This window comes from Diplotaxodon limnothrissa, linkage group LG11 (genome assembly GCF_057381915.1).
Source record: "Diplotaxodon limnothrissa isolate DT_005_m linkage group LG11, D_limnothrissa_male_GT1.1, whole genome shotgun sequence".
In the NCBI taxonomy this organism is placed as follows: domain Eukaryota; kingdom Metazoa; phylum Chordata; class Actinopteri; order Cichliformes; family Cichlidae; genus Diplotaxodon; species Diplotaxodon limnothrissa.
In genome coordinates this window covers 3,368,262-3,385,729 of record NC_140606.1, presented here as the reverse complement: position 1 = coordinate 3,385,729, position 17,468 = coordinate 3,368,262, and the positions used below count along the sequence as shown (strand labels likewise).

General features: G+C 42.7%; 1 protein-coding gene across 1 annotated transcript; it reads left to right on the top strand.

Moving 5' to 3' along the window:
* Nucleotides 1-626: 626 nt before the first annotated feature.
* Nucleotides 627-16,976, top strand: LOC146622212 (uncharacterized). The gene is made up of 8 exons (XM_085366111.1): nt 627-863; nt 8,102-8,228; nt 9,095-9,755; nt 9,960-10,083; nt 10,513-10,685; nt 13,301-13,438; nt 13,555-13,772; nt 15,072-16,976. Exons 1-8 carry the CDS (start codon nt 859-861, stop codon nt 16,227-16,229), a joined length of 2,604 nt encoding a protein of 867 aa, XP_085222237.1. The 5' UTR covers nt 627-858; the 3' UTR covers nt 16,230-16,976.
* The last annotated feature ends 492 nt before the right edge of the window (nt 16,977-17,468 follow it).

The following is a 17,468-nucleotide window of genomic DNA, read 5'->3' as shown; positions in this document are numbered from 1 at the left end:
AGAAATAGTAAAAACTTATAAAAGACTTGCATAAGATTTCCTCATGAAAGTGGCCACTTTCTCATTACTTTCATATATTGTTTTAGTAAGTTTCCAAAACATACAAGTTTCATTTATATAATTTTTCAATGGATCTTATATCTGTTTTCACTCTTGTATGCTTTTCATGCAGGTTTCACACAAGACACAAAACTTTAGATTTATATCTTTTCCATGTGGGGTGGTAGGTGCCTATTTCAATAGGACAGAGCGTAGGCATACAGTCAGTTAAAATGGGTTTAATGTTAATACAAAATAAAATGAAACATGTAACAGTAGTGTGTTGATAGGAGTCATGTGGGTAGTTCAGCTTCACCACTAGGGGGCTGTCTAACCAAATTGTGATATAGACTGTGTCGTAGAAGCAGCGGCAGGTTATATTTACGTGCGTGGATGTGAGCCCCGTTAAAATAAAGAAGCTTGCTCACTGCTACTGATGTTTTATTGAAAACACGTGGGACGTGGGAGACAGGATAAGTGCTGCGGGGAACCTGTTAAAATCAAAACATATGACCCACGTGAAAAGGGACGGAAACTCACGCTGAACCACGTGACGACTCTGCGTTCTGAGCGTCTGCTGACGCGGCTCTCGGTTCAGCGGCTCTAGCCTGTCTGGCAACTGCGGCTCACATGACCGCAGTCGGTGCTTCCTCACTGCGCTGAGGAGCCGTGCAGGGGCCGACTCCAAGCTCCAGCTCTACGGGAATAACAGCCCAGGGGAGCGGGGGGACAGCTGACATGAGCTGCTGTTAGTCGGTGAAGCTGTGAGCCGTTCTCTCAGATCCTAGATGTGTCCATGCTGCAGGCCGGGGATCCTGGATGGGGTGCGTGTTTTCTTTTATTAATGCCTGCTTTGTTAAAGGGAACATGCTCAGTGGAAGACACGTTGTATGTTGTTCGTTCATCTGCGTTTGTTTAATGATCCGCAGACTGCTCAGTCGTCAGGGCTGGAAGCGCCTCAGAAATAAATCCATCCACCCGCGCATGTTAGTTCCCGCTGTAGCGGTACGGGAGTGTCCGTGTCAGGGTGTGGGAGAAGCCAGAGGGCTGCAGGCCGGTGTTGTGCCAAAAAGTGATTGTCTGCCAAAAACTGATTTCCGGTATTTGCCAAAAACTGATTGCTCGTATTTAAACTGCTATAAGTAACTTGTTGGGCTATAATATGTGAAACATATGTCAAATGCATCCCTCATGGATGACATAAAGTCATCTTGAGCCACAAACAACATTCGTGTAACAAGGTAGAAGCCGCAATCAGTTTTTGGCAGTGACTTTTATATAACCTTTATTTATTTAGTTAAAAAAATCTCATTAACATTAAAAATGTCTTTTGTAAGAGTAAGTTGGCCAAGAGGACAGCAGACATGGCAGCAAATATTACAATATTTCTGTAAAAATATTTTAAGTGGGGATAAAGGACCGGATTGGTTATAATGTAAGTACAATAGCAGAGAGTTGTAAAGATACTTGAAAAACAGATATTGTTTTAATTCTCTATATAACCCCTTTGTAAACCCTGTTCACCGAAGTCTATTTACGAACATACGTAAAGATATTACACATAAAAAATACACAGAAACACTGGAAATCAGTTTTTGGCAGACAATCACTTTTTGGCACAACACCGGTACTCGGCTATTTGCAGCACGTTGTACTGCACGCTACATGTGTGGTTTGTTACAGGTGCTGAGTGAGTGTAGATGATAGGATTACATGAGGTGCAAAATCAGTGAGTGAGACACGAAGCGTGGTCCTTTCTAGGGATGGACTGATCCGATATTACGTCTCGGTATCTGTCCGATAGTGACCTAAATTACTGGATCGGATATCGGAGAGAAATAAAAAAATATATATGTAATCCGATTAAATTAAATATCACGAAAGCACCTCACAAAACTTGCGACATAACTCAGCTCATAACCTTAGCAGTCGGAGCAGTACACGTCACGTGATAGAGCGGCTGTGGCGCGAGACCTGTCAGAGCTCTGGTTGAGTATTTGTAGCCTCGCTACCAAACCAGCATTTCATCAGGAAGTGATCCCAGACAGAAGTAAAGCAAGTGTGTAAGTCCATCTCTGAATGTTAGTAAAGCATTCCTGCATTAAGCTTAACAACCATATATGGAGCGACTGCCTCTCTCCCTCTCTCTCCTGCTGCTACTTCAATCATGAAACTGATCAATGATCAGCTGATCGTCTCTCTTGTTTGTTTTTGTCTCACTTTGCACCAGAAAGAAACCAGCGGCTGAACAACAGCAGCACGTTTAAGCTTGATCAGCTGTTGTTAGAATGTATTTAATACTTTCTACACCAGGATCTATTTCTACAGCTGACGGCTGTAACTGTGCAGGGGCGGATCTAGCAAAGTTTAGCCAGGGGGGCCGATAGGGCATGAACAGGGAAAAGGGGGCACAAAGACATACTTTTCTTTCTTATTCTCATTTAAAATGTCGAGCTTTTAATAAATTGAATGAATCTTAAACCAAAGTTTTAATCTGATGTAAAATGTATAGAAGTCCATTACTGTATATAGTAACTGTTAAGTCTAATATACCCTAGTAAGCTAGAGTACTTTTTCCTTTGGGAAGGCACCATCTGTGCAGTCTGCAGTTCTGTTGAAGAAAGATGTTGAAACTATTTCATTATTGTAGAAAAGTTATTGATTTCTGTGCATTTTTTTTTTTAATTTATTTTTTTTACATGTGCATTAAAGTTGATTACGTCGATTAAGCATCACAAGGTGGAGGGTGGGAGGGGGGGGTCCCTATTATTTTTTTGCTAGGAGTTTGCAACCCTATTATTTAGGTTGTTTAATTTTTCTGCTAAGTACTCTTTAAAATACCAGAATAGGGAAGATGGTGCAGGGTTAAGTTTATTAGATTGATCAGCTTTGCTGATCAGTGGGGTTTTTTTTGCATACAGGTATAACAGAATAGCTTTAGTGTTTGGTTGTTTTTTTAAACTTGTCTATGAACTTATACAAAATGCAGCAAGATATTTATAAAAAACAGTTTTATTGATTATAAAATGCACCATATTTGCATATCGGCAGATATGCAAATTTATGATATCTGTATCGGACATAAAAAGAAGTGGTATCGTGCCATCTCTAGTCCTTTCCACGGGGATTTTAGAGGAGTGCCCGGCGTTATTGCTGCTAATGAGAGAATTAATCACAGCATAATCACATGATGATTTAACTGCCTTAGGTTAGCTACCTCCATTATAAGAAACAAACTTGAGCCTGGGGTAATGGTTGTTGTAAATCTGTCTGAATGCATTTACAGTACAGCTAGGCTCTTGTGTTAAGCGAGGACAGAAGTATAGTGAGAGGTTACAGTAGTGGGGTTGGGAGATATTATTTGATTCATATTTCATAATTCCCACTGTAAGCTATTGAGTTTAAATTAATGTACTGACTTGGCAGTATCAATATGCTGTCTCTGAAAGCCTTTGAATTGAACAAAATGCTATAACCCACATAAAACGCTGGCAAAATAATGAAAGTCAGCTGAATGGAGCTTTGTTTGTGCTCTGAGTCCTACTGTCCCTACAACCTCTTACCACATAGGTCTTTCGTATGCTCTCTCATAGCCTACCATATTTCCAGTTTCACCCGTTCATTAGAGCTTGTAAATATGTTGGCCGAGAGAAGGTGTGTGCACAGAACAGGACTAGATATAGAAACATACTGCAGATAGCCCAGAAGGAGACAGACATCTGCTGCTAGGATTATTTACATTTGAAATCATTGTCAAACTTGACTTGAGTCAGGTCTCAAGCTGCAAGTCAGTGAACAACAACAGCATGCTGGCCTGGTTCCTCTGGTCCCTGCACTACAAAGCAGGCTGAACATACAGTGGGGCAAAAAAGTATTTAGTCAGCCACCGATTGTGCAAGTTCCCCCACCTAAAATGATGACAGAGGTCAGTAATTTGCACCAGAGGTACACTTCAACTGTGAGAGACAGAATGTGAAAGAAAAATCCATGAATTCACATGGTAGGATTTGTAAAGAATTTATTCGTAAATTAGGGTGGAAAATAAGTATTTGGTCACCTCAAACAAGGAAAATCTCTGGCTCTCACAGACCTGTAACGTCCTCTGTAAGAAGCTTTTCTGTCCCCCACTCGTTACCTGTATGAATGGCACCTGTTTGAACTCATCATCTGTATGAAAGACACCTGTCCACAGCCTCAAACAGTCAGACTCCAAACTCCGCCATGGCCAAGACCAAAGAGCTTTCGAAGGACACCAGGAAAAGTATTGTAGACCTGCACCAGACTGGGAAGAGTGAATCTACAATAGGCAAGCAGCTTGGTGTGAAAAAATCAACTGTGGGAGCAATCATCAGAAAATGGAAGACATACAAGACCACTGATAATCTCCCTCCATCTGGGGCTCCACGCAAGATCTCATCCCGTGGGGTCAAAATGATCATGAGAACGGTGAGCAAAGATCCCAGAACCACACGGGGGGACCTGGTGAATGACCTGCAGAGAGCTGGGACCAAAGTAACAAAGGTCACCATCAGTAACACACTACAACGGCAGGGAATCAAATGCCGCAGTGCCAGACGTGTTCCGCTGCTGAAGCCAGTGCATGTCCAGGCCCGTCTGAAGTTTGCCAGAGAGCACATGGATGATACAGCAGAGGATTGGGAGAATGTCATGTGGTCAGATGAAACCAAAGTAGAACTTTTTGGTATAAACTCAACTCGTCGTGTTTGGAGGAAGAAGAATACTGAGTTGCATCCCAAGAACACCATACCTACTGTGAAGCATGGGGGTGGAAACATCATGCTATGGGGCTGTTTTTCTGCCAAGGGGACAGGACGACTGATCCGTGTTAAGGACAGAATGAATGGGGCCATGTATCGTGAGATTTTGAGCCAAAACCTCCTTCCATCAGTGAGAACTTTGAAGATGAAACGAGGCTGGGTCTTCCAACACGACAATGATCCAAAACACACCGCCCGGGCAACAAAGGAGTGGCTCCGTAAGAAGCATTTGAAAGTCCTGGAGTGGCCTAGCCAGTCTCCAGACCTCAACCCCATAGAAAATCTGTGGCGGGAGTTGAAAGTCCGTGTTGCTCGGCGACAGCCCCAAAACATCACTGCTCTCGAGAAGATCTGCATGGAGGAATGGGCCAAAATACCAGCTACTGTGTGTGCAAACCTGGTAAAGACCTATAGTAAACGTTTGACCTCTGTTATTGCCAACAAAGGTTATGTTACAAAGTATTGAGTTGTATTTTTGTTATTGACCAAATACTTATTTTCCACCCTGATTTATGAATAAATTCTTTACAAATCCTACCATGTGGATTCATGGATTTTTTTTTCACATTCTGTCTCTCACAGTTGAAGTGTACCTCTGGTGCAAATTACTGACCTCTGTCATCATGTTAGGTGGGGGAACTTGCACAATCGGTGGCTGACTAAATACTTTTTTGCCCCACTGTAGCCAGGATAGCTTTCCTCTATCTGGCTTCACTTTGCTGACACTGACAATCAGGATATGTGGTCCAAGAGTTTATCAGCTCGATAGCTTGAGCCACGTTTTCCAAACCAGTCATGAGGATGGCAGATTTGACCAGTCACATACATGGTCTAACCCTGCAAATTAACTGGTTTTACAAAGGAAGTTAAAATTGTGATATTATAAAAATATGAACTACTGAAAGTAACACAGCTGCTGCAGTTCATCAATATAAGCATTTTTAACAGCAAATGGACCACACAGTAATAAAGTGCTGTATCAACATGTGTGTGCTTTAAGCACTTTGGTCAGTACCCCCATAGCTCCTGTTTTTATTCAGCCATAATGGCTCCTGTGTGGCTGCTTGCAGGTCCGTTTGATGCTCGCCTCTCCGTGTCTAACCAATCTGCTGCTCCCTGTGCTCTCATCTGTCCTGGTTATATGAAGAATGTAATCAGCACGTGTCAATCAAACTCCATCCAGATCTATAGTTTTTGATGTGATTATTTAAGCCATGCTATGTATTAACTTATTTTATATTCTGACTCGACCAATTATTCAACCAGACTGCAGAAAAGCTAATTAACGTGGCTCAGTCTGTTGCTGTTTATTCCTACTGAATTGACTGGATAACTGTGGGTCTGATTATTGGGGGGGTCATAACCCCCCTAACCCCCTAGAAATTACGCGCATCTGAGACAGTATACTTCTTTTATGAGGTTTTAGTACTGGGGTACAGTTGGATTTTGCATCAATAACCGGAGCTCTTTTAGATCACGAGGGTTTGAGAGCATCCTCCTGTAACCATGGTTACTTCCTGTCAGAAGTAGGCCATGTGAGAGGAAAAACGGAGAGCGACCGTCCTGCAGCCTGACAACGCTCTGAGCAGCTGCACGATTTCATGTTTACAGCCTGTCACCCTGATGTTTATAATAACGTCATCATGAATTATAAATTGTCAATGTGACCTACACGAGAAAACGGACGTGTGACAATTAGGGTAGTTATCATGATTAGGATGGCTTGATCAGACAGAGATAAGATAAGATAAGATAACTCTTTATTGTCATTGCACAGTCATACATAGTACAGTAGTACAATGAAATTGGAAAAACTGTCCTACGTCGGCACTACATATAACACAACACGACACGATGGTCTTGTCTAGAGGTGGGAATCACCATACATCCCACGATACGATATTATCACAATACTTAATGCATGATACGATATTATTGCAATTTTTAAAAATATTTTGCGATATTCAGATTCTGTACATAAAGGTAAACTTTATCAATATTCATTTTATCTAATATCAAAGTCTCACACTCAGTCTTTCTCTCATCTCAGTCAGTTTTATTGTTGACAAACTGAACGGTTTGTATTACAGTCTAGTCCAACTTAACTGAATGCAACCATCTGGTACAACTATAGCTATTCTGAACTATGTAATTTATGAAAACTATGCGGCCCCTTCAGCAACTGAAGAATTTGAAAGTAAATTAAAACAAAATATAATTTTACATTAAATAAAATTTTTTGTAACAAAATATCGATTTCTGCTGTCCCTGTATCGATACATTATTAGCAAACAAAATATCACGATACTACACAGTATCGATTTTTCCCTCACCCCTAGTCTTGTCTTGGTCTCGCTGTCTCAGATCGACATAGTGGTCGGGAGATTTGGAGTCAACAGTATCCATGACACACACCGTAACGTTCGATAATGTGTCATGTGCCAAAGCATCAGCTCTAAGAGCCGTGCTTACAGAGTGCTTAGTAGTGAATCAGAAGAGTCGACTCCCCTTGAGCGAGAGCCGCTCCTCACCTAATTTCCTTTGGCTGCTCAGCTCTCACACAGTGGCTCAGCTATGCTCCAATCCCTCCATATTGTGGCCAATCACATGTGAGGATATAGGATAATATCATTGTGCGAAAAACAGAGAGGGTGATGGACGCGACAGAAAAGTGAAGCGTTCGTCCGTCCTCTCAGTAAGTGAGTGAGACAGTAGACAGCGGTGAGGAGGGCTGTGCATCGCAAAAACACATAAATATGCCTGAGACCTGTAAACGAAGCAGCATCTGGCTGCAGTTTAAAGACTTTTGTCTCGGTCTTGGTCTTGGTCTTGATACCCTCTGGTCTTGGTATTGTCTTTGTCTTGGTTTAGGACTACAAGTCTAGATCTCAGCACAACTTCATGTCTATTGAAGAATTGTCTGTTTCCGTGGCAGTTGCATGTCTTCTTCCACGCAATCTGCACTTGGAATTGTATTTGAACCAGGCTGTCTAATTTATCCTAATTAAATCTTTTCCCCTCAGGTATTGAAGAGTAATCAGTGCACTGGCTCACCTGTGTCATCAGATAGACGCAGTGCTGCTGTGTCTCCAGTGAGATTCACTGCTCCTTTAGACGACTGTTTCTTGACTAGCTGGTGGTTTTGCACACCATGAGTGACTCTGTGCCACATAATGGACTGATTTTAAAATTACTTGAAGTCATATTGAATAGTGTGACTCTCTACTGCAGCCCTGTCCAATGGCTTTTTTTAATTGGAGCATTTCGTAATTCTTCTCATCTAGAAAGAAGCAGACGAATGTTTATTCCAGCCCCTGCAGTGAAAACATAGCACAGGCAAAACACAGAGACTCTCTGCTGGGCAACATGAGTACAGACAGACCCAAGCGGAACGTCATCAGAAAAAGATATGTAAGTAAACTGTCTTTCCTCTTTAAAGTGTACGTGGCCTGTTCCTGATTACTTTTTTGTTTCAGATCATAAAAGAAATTTTAATATCAGACAAAGATAATATAAGTAAATCCAAAATGCAGTTTTTAAATAATAATTAGATTTATTAACGGAGGAAAAAGTCATTGCACCTGAAACCTAAACATTGGTTGTGCCAGCAGCAAGAACTGCAGTCAGGTCTGAGGCAAGTAGTCTTTTCACTTGGCTGTGGAAGGATTTGGCTCTCTTCATTGGAGGGCTTTTTCGGCATGAACAGCCTGTTTAAGGTCATACCAAAGCATCTCAATTTGATTTAAGTCTGAACCTGACTGGGCCACTTTCTGAGCCTTTCAGAGGTAGACTTGCTAGTTTGTTTGAAATATCGGATTCTCACCCTCAACCGGTCGCAGCAGATGGCCCCGCCCCTCCCTGAGCCTGGTTCTGCAGGAGGTTTCTTCCTGTTAAAAGGGAGTTTTTCCTTCCCACTGTCGCCAAAGAGCTGCTCATATGATTGTTGGGTTTTTCTCTGTGTCTATATCATTGTAGGGTCGACCTTACAGTATAAAGCACCTTGAGGTGACTGTTGTTGTGATTTGGCGCTGTGTAAATAACATTGAAGTGAAAAGTGTATTTGAGTAAATCCCCACATAACTCAGTTTCAGACTAGTCAAAGAAGTCACAGCTGGCAGAATGTTCCCCACAGGCCAAGTATGTTTCAGATTTCAGGATGAAACATTTCACTTGTACCTGTAACATCAATACGTTTTAGTAAACAGATAAAATAAAAATTGTGTTGATGCCCCAAAATCCGTGGAACTAAAGGTGAAGACACTGTTTTTGTGGTGCAGGACATCAGTGACGGGATGCCGTGGTGTGAAGAACGTCTGGTCCGCAAAGTTCTCTTCCTTTCTCTCAGGGAATACAGAGACAAACACCGTGCTGCACACACTCACTCACACATACACAAGTGTCCACATGCTCTGCAAAAGACACTGACAAAACCTAATGCACACAAGAAAACACAAGCAAGAAAAAACATGCACACACAACAGCAAAGACTCACATGCAAACAGCTAAATACATACACACAGGCGAACACACGTACTGCACAAAACCTGCACGTTTCAAAGCGCCTGCACGCTGAACACACAAACAAACGGCAGACAGCTCACTTGAATTGGGTCTCGCACTCTCCAGAAAGTAAATGTACTCGGATACTACGGAACACACAAACTCAGATGAAATTGTGTAAAAGGAAAGTTGCACACACTCGGCAGCGTACTTGCACGGACCAGAAGACGTCTTCTACCAGGACACTACGCTCAAATAAAACACAAAACACGCTGTCGCTGCAGAACTCAAAATACCCCAAACCTGCAAAACGCACAGACACTGCTCAACACACACACTCACTGAACAACATGTGCAGATCTAAAAACACAAAGATGCCACTGAGAGCTGCTCTCTCAGCCAGGACTCTGAGGTCGCACACCCCAACAAGTGTCTGTGGTGAGTAACACAACAAGCGTGCATGTGTGTCTAATGTTGTTTTTGGGGTTATTTGGAGGCTCCCTGGAAGTAAACAGCGTTTTGGTCCCAAACTTTAGCCACGAGCAGATTGTCTGTGTCATCACGTGTTATTACTTTGATTGTCATGACACTGTAGGTGGAGGTCAGTTCTCACACAGCTGGGCTTGTGCCTGTTCTCTTCAGGCTCTGTAGTTAACACTGCGATCAAGCGTCGGGCAGCTGGTCCAAACTGGAGCTGGTCCTTACAGACGCAACAACGCCATCCTACCAGCAGTCGTGGTGATGAAGATGATTGTGCCAAAAACAGGTAGGCACCAGTGTGTTTTTGTGTGTGTTGTGATTATGCTTCTCAAACTTGTGATGTTCCAACATCAGAAGCTGATTTTTAAACAAAAATCACATCCCAAGAGGTTCGAATAGATTTTAATAAACACAGTGTTGCCAAAAGTATGCACTCATCAACTTGAGTGATGCTGTATCACTCACTGAACGCGAGTTGGTGCAACAGATGAATATTTATACTTTGTGATTTGCTCCATCTGTGTACAACAGCACAACAGTTTCTAAAACGAATCCTGTCATTGCGTTTCATCAAGAAAATGAAATTCACTTTGAGACTAAATTCATTTAAAGTCTCTGTCGTCACTGAACTGTGGCTTACTAGAGATTAGGATTAAATGTTTGTTGCATTATTAATAAATGCACTTGTTTGGTTTGACTTGATGTATGTATGCAGACCTCGGCTGCACGCACAGAGAAAGTTTGCTCAGTCCCCACCCAGCTCTCCAGGACCATTGGTGCTGATGAGGTCTGCACAGAATACCCACTCCCACAGCCTGGCTGTAGTCACCTGTCTGACCAAACGTCGCCCTAAGACTGAGGACTTTTTGTCTTTTCTCTGTTTAAGAGGTAAGCTGAAAACACGGAAGCTGCTCTCACGTGACCAGGCTGTGCACAGGGGTGGCTGTAGCTGAGGATGTTATCTACTCATTGGACGATGGGTCGTTCGAACTCTCAGAGCCCAGCAGGATATTTGTCTCTGTGTCATCCACGTTGGTTTTTTCTGTGGTTTCCAAGCCTTTGATGTTGCTGAGCTGGCCAGGATTCAACTTTTTGAGAATGTAGACCTGACTGCTCCTAAGCTCTTTGGTAACTCTGATGGGTTTATTTTGGTCTTACAGCCGAATGCACAAAGATCCCTTTGGCCTCATTTACAATGAAAGCTGTAAATACCATTTGAATCAGCGTATCATATCATATGATGTCATATCGATTTTTTTTAAACCCACTGAATTAAATCTGAAAGTCTGCACTTCAGGCAAATATCGACAAAAATACTTTCTTTGTCTAACTAACTTTGGACATAATTGTGAGCATACGGAGATTAGGAAGAAAGACTGCAGCCTGAGAGAGATCTAGTTATCTATCCGTCCGTCCGTCTGTCCCTTCCCTCATTTCTCGATCCCTGCCTATTTCCTCTCTAATCAGGAGTCCCACTGTGGACAATCTTCACTGGTGTTTAAACAATGACCCCTTTTGGATGCAACCCCCTGTGTAGCCAGACAAAATGTAAAACCTCATAACCTTGGATGCACTCCAAGCAACCTGAACCTGCAAGGAAAATAAAGTCTAGGCTCATTTGTCACGTGAAACTCAACACAATTTTTTCATTTAAATCATTTATCCATAAATCTGTAGGGTCAAATATAACTTCTGTTGTTTCACCAGTTCCCTGTTCTGCAGCATTTGGCTGTCAGAAATGTGCACTTTTGATGACTTTTGGGTCATCTAGATGTTTCCTAGGTGGCATATTGATTGTGGACCAGGAATATCAAACATCGGCCCGGCTAGGGCTCCAATCTGGCCCACTGGACTTTTTTGTGGAGGGGTATTTCAGCTTTGGACTTTTATCTGTAATTTTAAAAGTTTTGTTGACTGATAAAAACTCTTACATGGCTACTCACAACACATCAAAGTAATTTGATTATAGATTTCTGTGATTTTACACATTTATTTCTTTAAGTTTAAGCCCAAAGGGTTATGCTGAATGAATGAAGCATTTGTTTATAATGTAGAAAGACTGACACAACTGAACTTAGTTTCACTGGTCCGGTTCAAATAAGATGGGCTGTGTGTGGTAATTGTATCTGTTGACATTCCCTCTGTGAACCCTCCTGCATTAGCTTAAGCCATCAACAAAGAGTGTAACCTCATTTTTTTGTCAGTGGCGCCAAATAAATCAGTGCAAGGGAGTATAGCTGCTTCTAGGCAAGGATTGCCATTTTCCCCTCGTTTGGGCCGGGCCTTGTGATTACAGCATGAATGTTTGATACTTCTTACACACATTACACATTAATCACATAAATATTGTATATTATTCATATAATCGTAGCACGGTGGCACAGTGGTTAGCACCGTTGCCGCACAGCAAGAAGGTCCTGAGTTCAATTCCACCATCAGGCCGGGGTCTTTCTGTGTGGAGTTTGCATGTTCTCCCCGTGTTTGCGTGGGTTCCCTCCGGGTACTCCGGCTTCCTCCCACCGTCCAAAGACATGCAGCTTGTGGGGATAGGTTAATTGGATAATCCAAATTGCCACTAGGTGTGAATCTGAGTGTGAATGGTTGTTTGTCCCTGTGTGTTGGCCCTGCGACAGACTGGCGACCTGTCCAGGGTGTACCCCGCCTTTCGCCCTATGACAGCTGGGATAGGCTCCAGCGCCCCCCGCGACCCTGAAAAGGATAAGCGGAAGCGAATGGATGGATTATTCATATAATCATCATATAAATAATACGCAGATATGTTACTTGAATAATTACCATCATGAGAGAAAGTGAGGAAAAAACTGAGACTATTCACTCATATCAGCAGAGAGGGCACACGGCCTGTTTTCAGCTCTCTGTCTGCTTACTCGTCTTTTTCCACACTTTTAACAGAAAAATGTGCTACTCACATAATTCACCACCGTACAGAATATATTCTGATTTATTGCGAGCAACACAACCTGATGTTGTTGCAGTTGTAGTCATTTCCAGCCTGTCCTTGTTTGTCCTGCCTTTGCCGCTCCTCTGAGTTCCCTGTTTGACATAAAAAAATGGATGCAGGAAATGAAATTGTTTTAAAAGTTTTATCCGGCCTGTACAGCTCATCTACTAACTGGAGGGTTGATGGTGCGATCCCTGGCTGCTCCGGCCTGCATGCCAAATATCCTCGGGCAAGACATTAACCCTAAGTTTCCCTCTATTCATGCACATGTTGAGCATGAGTGCTGGAGGAGGTGTGGGTTACATTGTGTTGCTAAAGCTGTTAGTGGAACATCAGTCGACAGTTAAGTATAACAGTGAAGTTAGCTGGTAGCAGCTAGGTTGTTTGGACTGTGTTGATAGCAGAGTCAGGCTGCACAGTGTTTCTCAGAGCATCTTTAAACTGTTTTGGTGAAGTAACTCTGTGAAAGACTACGGAGATTAAAAATAAAAAAGGGACATGCCACGCACACTTGATGATGCCATTTCCTCTTTCACTTCAGGTTCAGCAGCATTACCGCGCAACATGGCATTCTTAACAAGTAAGCGAGACAGGGAGCCAGGTGACAGTCAGCGTTTGCCTTCCTGTCACAAGGCTCCAGCTGAGGAGAAGAAAATCAGGATGTTATGTAGAAAAACAGGTACTCGCCTGCTGGGAATGTTTTTGTAAACTTCTGCATCTTTCTTTGCAAGTGTATTATTCCTCCTTAAACTCTAGCTGCTATTTGAAATGATAGTTTCTGTGCCTGTCCTGCAGTGCACAGTGACTCCAGGTCACTGAAGAGGAGGCCTGCCAGCCCTGCTGTGCTCAGATCCACCTGCCCTTTAACAGCTCGAGCACAGAAAAGGATGGACAGCGATGAAAGAGAAGGGAAGCAACAGAAGAAGGGAGTGGAGGGGGACAGGCGAGAGGGCGCTCAGATACACCTCCTGAGACCTCGCCAGCACTTACTTCATGTCAAGAGGGCTAACAAGGTCTGGTCATGCTTTACTACACGTTTGCTTGTGTGAAAAGTGTGCTGTTGTATCATCGGTATGGAAACCAAACACTAATAAACATACAGGTCCTTTTAACACCCGGGGTTGTTCCTTTTGGACTTTGTCAACAGTTTTTTACTAAGTTCGATGAGAAGAGTAAAAGGTCTTGGACACATTGTCAGTGGCACCTGATGGTGGCTGAAGAGGGCCACTGACTGGAGTGTGTGTGGATTAATAAAGCTGCTCTTTGACAGTCACAGCGCTGCTGTCAATGCTGCCAAACAGCTGAAACAGTCACAGTGACATTTAACCTGACATGTGCAATATTGAATACAAATGCATAGAGAGCTGTCGCCTCTCTGACATCTAGAGCTAAAGTTAAAGTTGCTGGTAAGTGATACAAACAGTCCAAACACTGGGTCTGCAGATATGAATCAGCTTTAGTGTACACAAATGATGGATTCTGGTTTGTTGTTATCATACACCAACATAGCATTATTTTATTTTGGTGTTGTGTGTTTGTATATTTTTGCTACAGCTTATATGTCAAAGGAAATCTGAGTATTTCTTCACCCGTGTGTGTGTGCACCCCTTTTGCATTTGAGATTAGCATTTGTTAAAAAAGAAAATCCCCAAGACAGACTGTGGGGGTTTGGAGGGTCCTCCCCCCAATGTCATACATGTTAAATAATTCTCCCCGGATGCTCTGATTTCCTCCCACAATCCAAGGACATCAGTGTTAGTTTGATGGAATTACGATCACTAATTAATGTAAATCGTCGATCGGATGCAAGTTTTACTCCATGGGTTAGTCCTCCGATGGACGTGGGAACTATCTGTTGTGTACCCCCCCATAGTTGGCTATAGTTGGATCAGCACTAAAAATAAATGGACAGAGAAACAGGAGCAGTGGTGACACCTCCTTCCATCATCTTATACACAGATCTCAGAAACAAAAAACAGTCCAGAAAGTGACTAGAACCTTTAGAAATTTAAGTTGTGATCAGACTGAAAGCCTCTCACCTTGTCTGTGTGTGTGAACGTATTTAGTTTCAATCTCTGGGCTATGTCATCACGGCTCAGTGATGCCAACGCTAAAGTCATGTGATGGTGGCGTTGTTCCTCTGGATGCGTCGTTGACTTCATATGTTGCCAAATGCATTTAAACAAAAATTGCATGGTTACTGTGAAACCAAAAGATCTAAGCATCATAAACCAGGGTGATGCTAACTTCAGGCCTACAAAAATGATTATCCACAGAAGTATGCAGACTATCACAATTTCTCTCTGTTGCAGGTTGCCATGGTTACTAAAATCTCTGAGCAAAGAACCTCCTGTGTAGCGTCAGTCATTCCTTTAACGCCGAGAACTGGTGTTGGTAACAAACAAGGCACAAGGCCAAGCAATACATACAAATCAAGGCGCCATCCCCAAAGCAGAGCCCAGGAAAGCAGCAACAAGTACCACCCCCTACATCACAACCACCGTCGGGCTAACAATCAGCACCTTCGCCACCCAACGCTTTCTAAATACTATAGCATCCACACAACCTTCAGTATTCTCCACAATTCAGGAAGAAATTCATGCCAAACTCCATGTTTAAATAAACGTTCAGTGTCTAGACGGCTGAATGAGAACCCTGTGGTCCTGAGGTTATCCAGACGGAGGAGAGGCCTTCCACCAGACACCAGCCCTGTCCTTCCGAATCGGGTTCCCTTGGACAAAAACTCATCAAATGAGTGCCAGACATCTCAGGACAAAGATGCTCGTGTCTCACAGGAGAGTGATATTTACGAGATTCAGCAGAAAGGGGACAATGTTAGAGAGGATTATGTGAACATGTGTAAACACTCTGGTAACCACGATGTGAAAGCTGTAGGAAAAAGATACGGGCATGTTGGAGATGTGAAACTTGAGAGGGGAAAGGGAAATATAGAAAAGCTGCCTGTGGCAAGCACAGCTGCTCTGGAGGCCTCTGATCAAAGGGAAAGCCTCACTAATGTCAGCACTAGCTATAACCTCATGCCTGCTGGTGAGGTTGTATGGAAACACCTGAGAGAGAAAACACTCCAAAAACATCAGAACTCTACAATCTTAAAGCCACCTGCCAGGGCTAATGAGTCCAGGGCTGCTGCTAGGACTAGTGTAACTAAAGCTGCTATTAACTCAGTGACATCTGACCCACCAGCCAATTCTTTTTCCAGGCACAGTGCCAAGGGTACTGATAACAGCAAGAAAATTAAGAAGAGTAGTTTACGAGCCGGCACCAACATAGCCCATGAATCCAAAAGTGCTACAAAACAGTCTTCAATGAGCACCACGAAGGACACATGCAAGGATGGTGCACTTACCATCAGTTACTGTAGCACTTCCAAAGAGGGGCTTCTCCAGGCCAAGCCTACTACCTCAGCCATCAAGACCAGGTTCAGCTCTAGAATCCTTCTAAAGCACTGATTTTTAAACAGTATCCAAACATGAATACACTCACTGTTATGTAACTAAGATTTTATGATGACAAGTACAGAAATGTTTTTAAAAGCTTTTATTGTGTTGAATAGTGGCAGAGCATGATGATGGGTTTCCTGTCAGACAGTACATGTCCTGTACTGGTGTCATTGTTGAAGATAAAATAAACTGGAAGTCATGATACTGGCTGATGCACTATAACGTGGACTGTATGATGCAGAAGTGATAAAGCTTAAAAGCTGCTAGCTTTCAGTTTATTCATTGTTTGCTTTTTGTCTGTTTATTTTCTTCTTGCTTGCTATTTCTCTTACTGTATCTTGGAAAAAAAATAAAAGTATGGGGGGGGGGGCACCTTTTAGCACATTATGGTAAATGGACTACTCAGTGTGAGCTGTCAAAGCACTTTTTCTACACGTTTCATTCACTCATTCACGCACAATGCGTTTATCTGTCTAAAGTGCATTTACATAACAATCGCACACACTTTGATGGGAGATCCATGAGCGGACCTCGGGGTTCATTATCTGCTTGAAGGATTCTGTGACACATGGACAGCTGGAGCCAGGCATCAAGCCGCCGACCTGGTAGAGCACCAGCTCTGCCTCGGAGCCGCGGCCACCACGAGGTCAACATTTTGTTTGAACAGCTACAGTAGTTGGTCTCCTCGGCTCCCAGCTGCCCTCGGGCTTCTGTCCTAACATTTCTGAAACGTGTTGCTAACTTGAAATTTATGTATTCAAAATAATAAAAACAGTTTTAAAATTGAAGCTTTAACATTTGACATTTTTATACTACTGCTACATTTTGACCCAAGACAGTTTGTTGTACTACATAATGTCGCGTTTAATCAGTCTGCATATTTTATCTGCATTGCCAATAATAACTTTTGCACTATTTTAGGACCATAATAAACGTTTCAGCTAACATAATTTACTAATGCTAGAATGTAAAGAATGCAATAACGGCACCACTGCTGCATCAAGCAACGTGCAGCATGACCCCTGGGTGTTTGCTACCCGGGGGATCAAACCCTCTGTGGGGCAAGTGTTGCCATCTTGGAGGATGGAGGTTGGTCCTAGACGATGGAAACACAAGATTTCCACTGATATGTTTCTTGAGTGAGATTAATGACAAGCCTCATTTTTCCAGTAAGGACTATGCTACCCTATATTTTTATGCTGCCTCCACCAAAAGCTGTTGTTCTCCGAGCCTTCCTCACACTTTGAC

Bases quoted from the DNA above. Each gene is read 5' to 3' on its own strand.
- LOC146622212 (XM_085366111.1), top strand. The intron at 10,084-10,512 runs GTAGGCACCAGT...GTATGTATGCAG, and splicing joins GATGATTGTGCCAAAAACAG to ACCTCGGCTGCACGCACAGA. The intron at 13,439-13,554 runs GTACTCGCCTGC...CCTGTCCTGCAG, and splicing joins GATGTTATGTAGAAAAACAG to TGCACAGTGACTCCAGGTCA.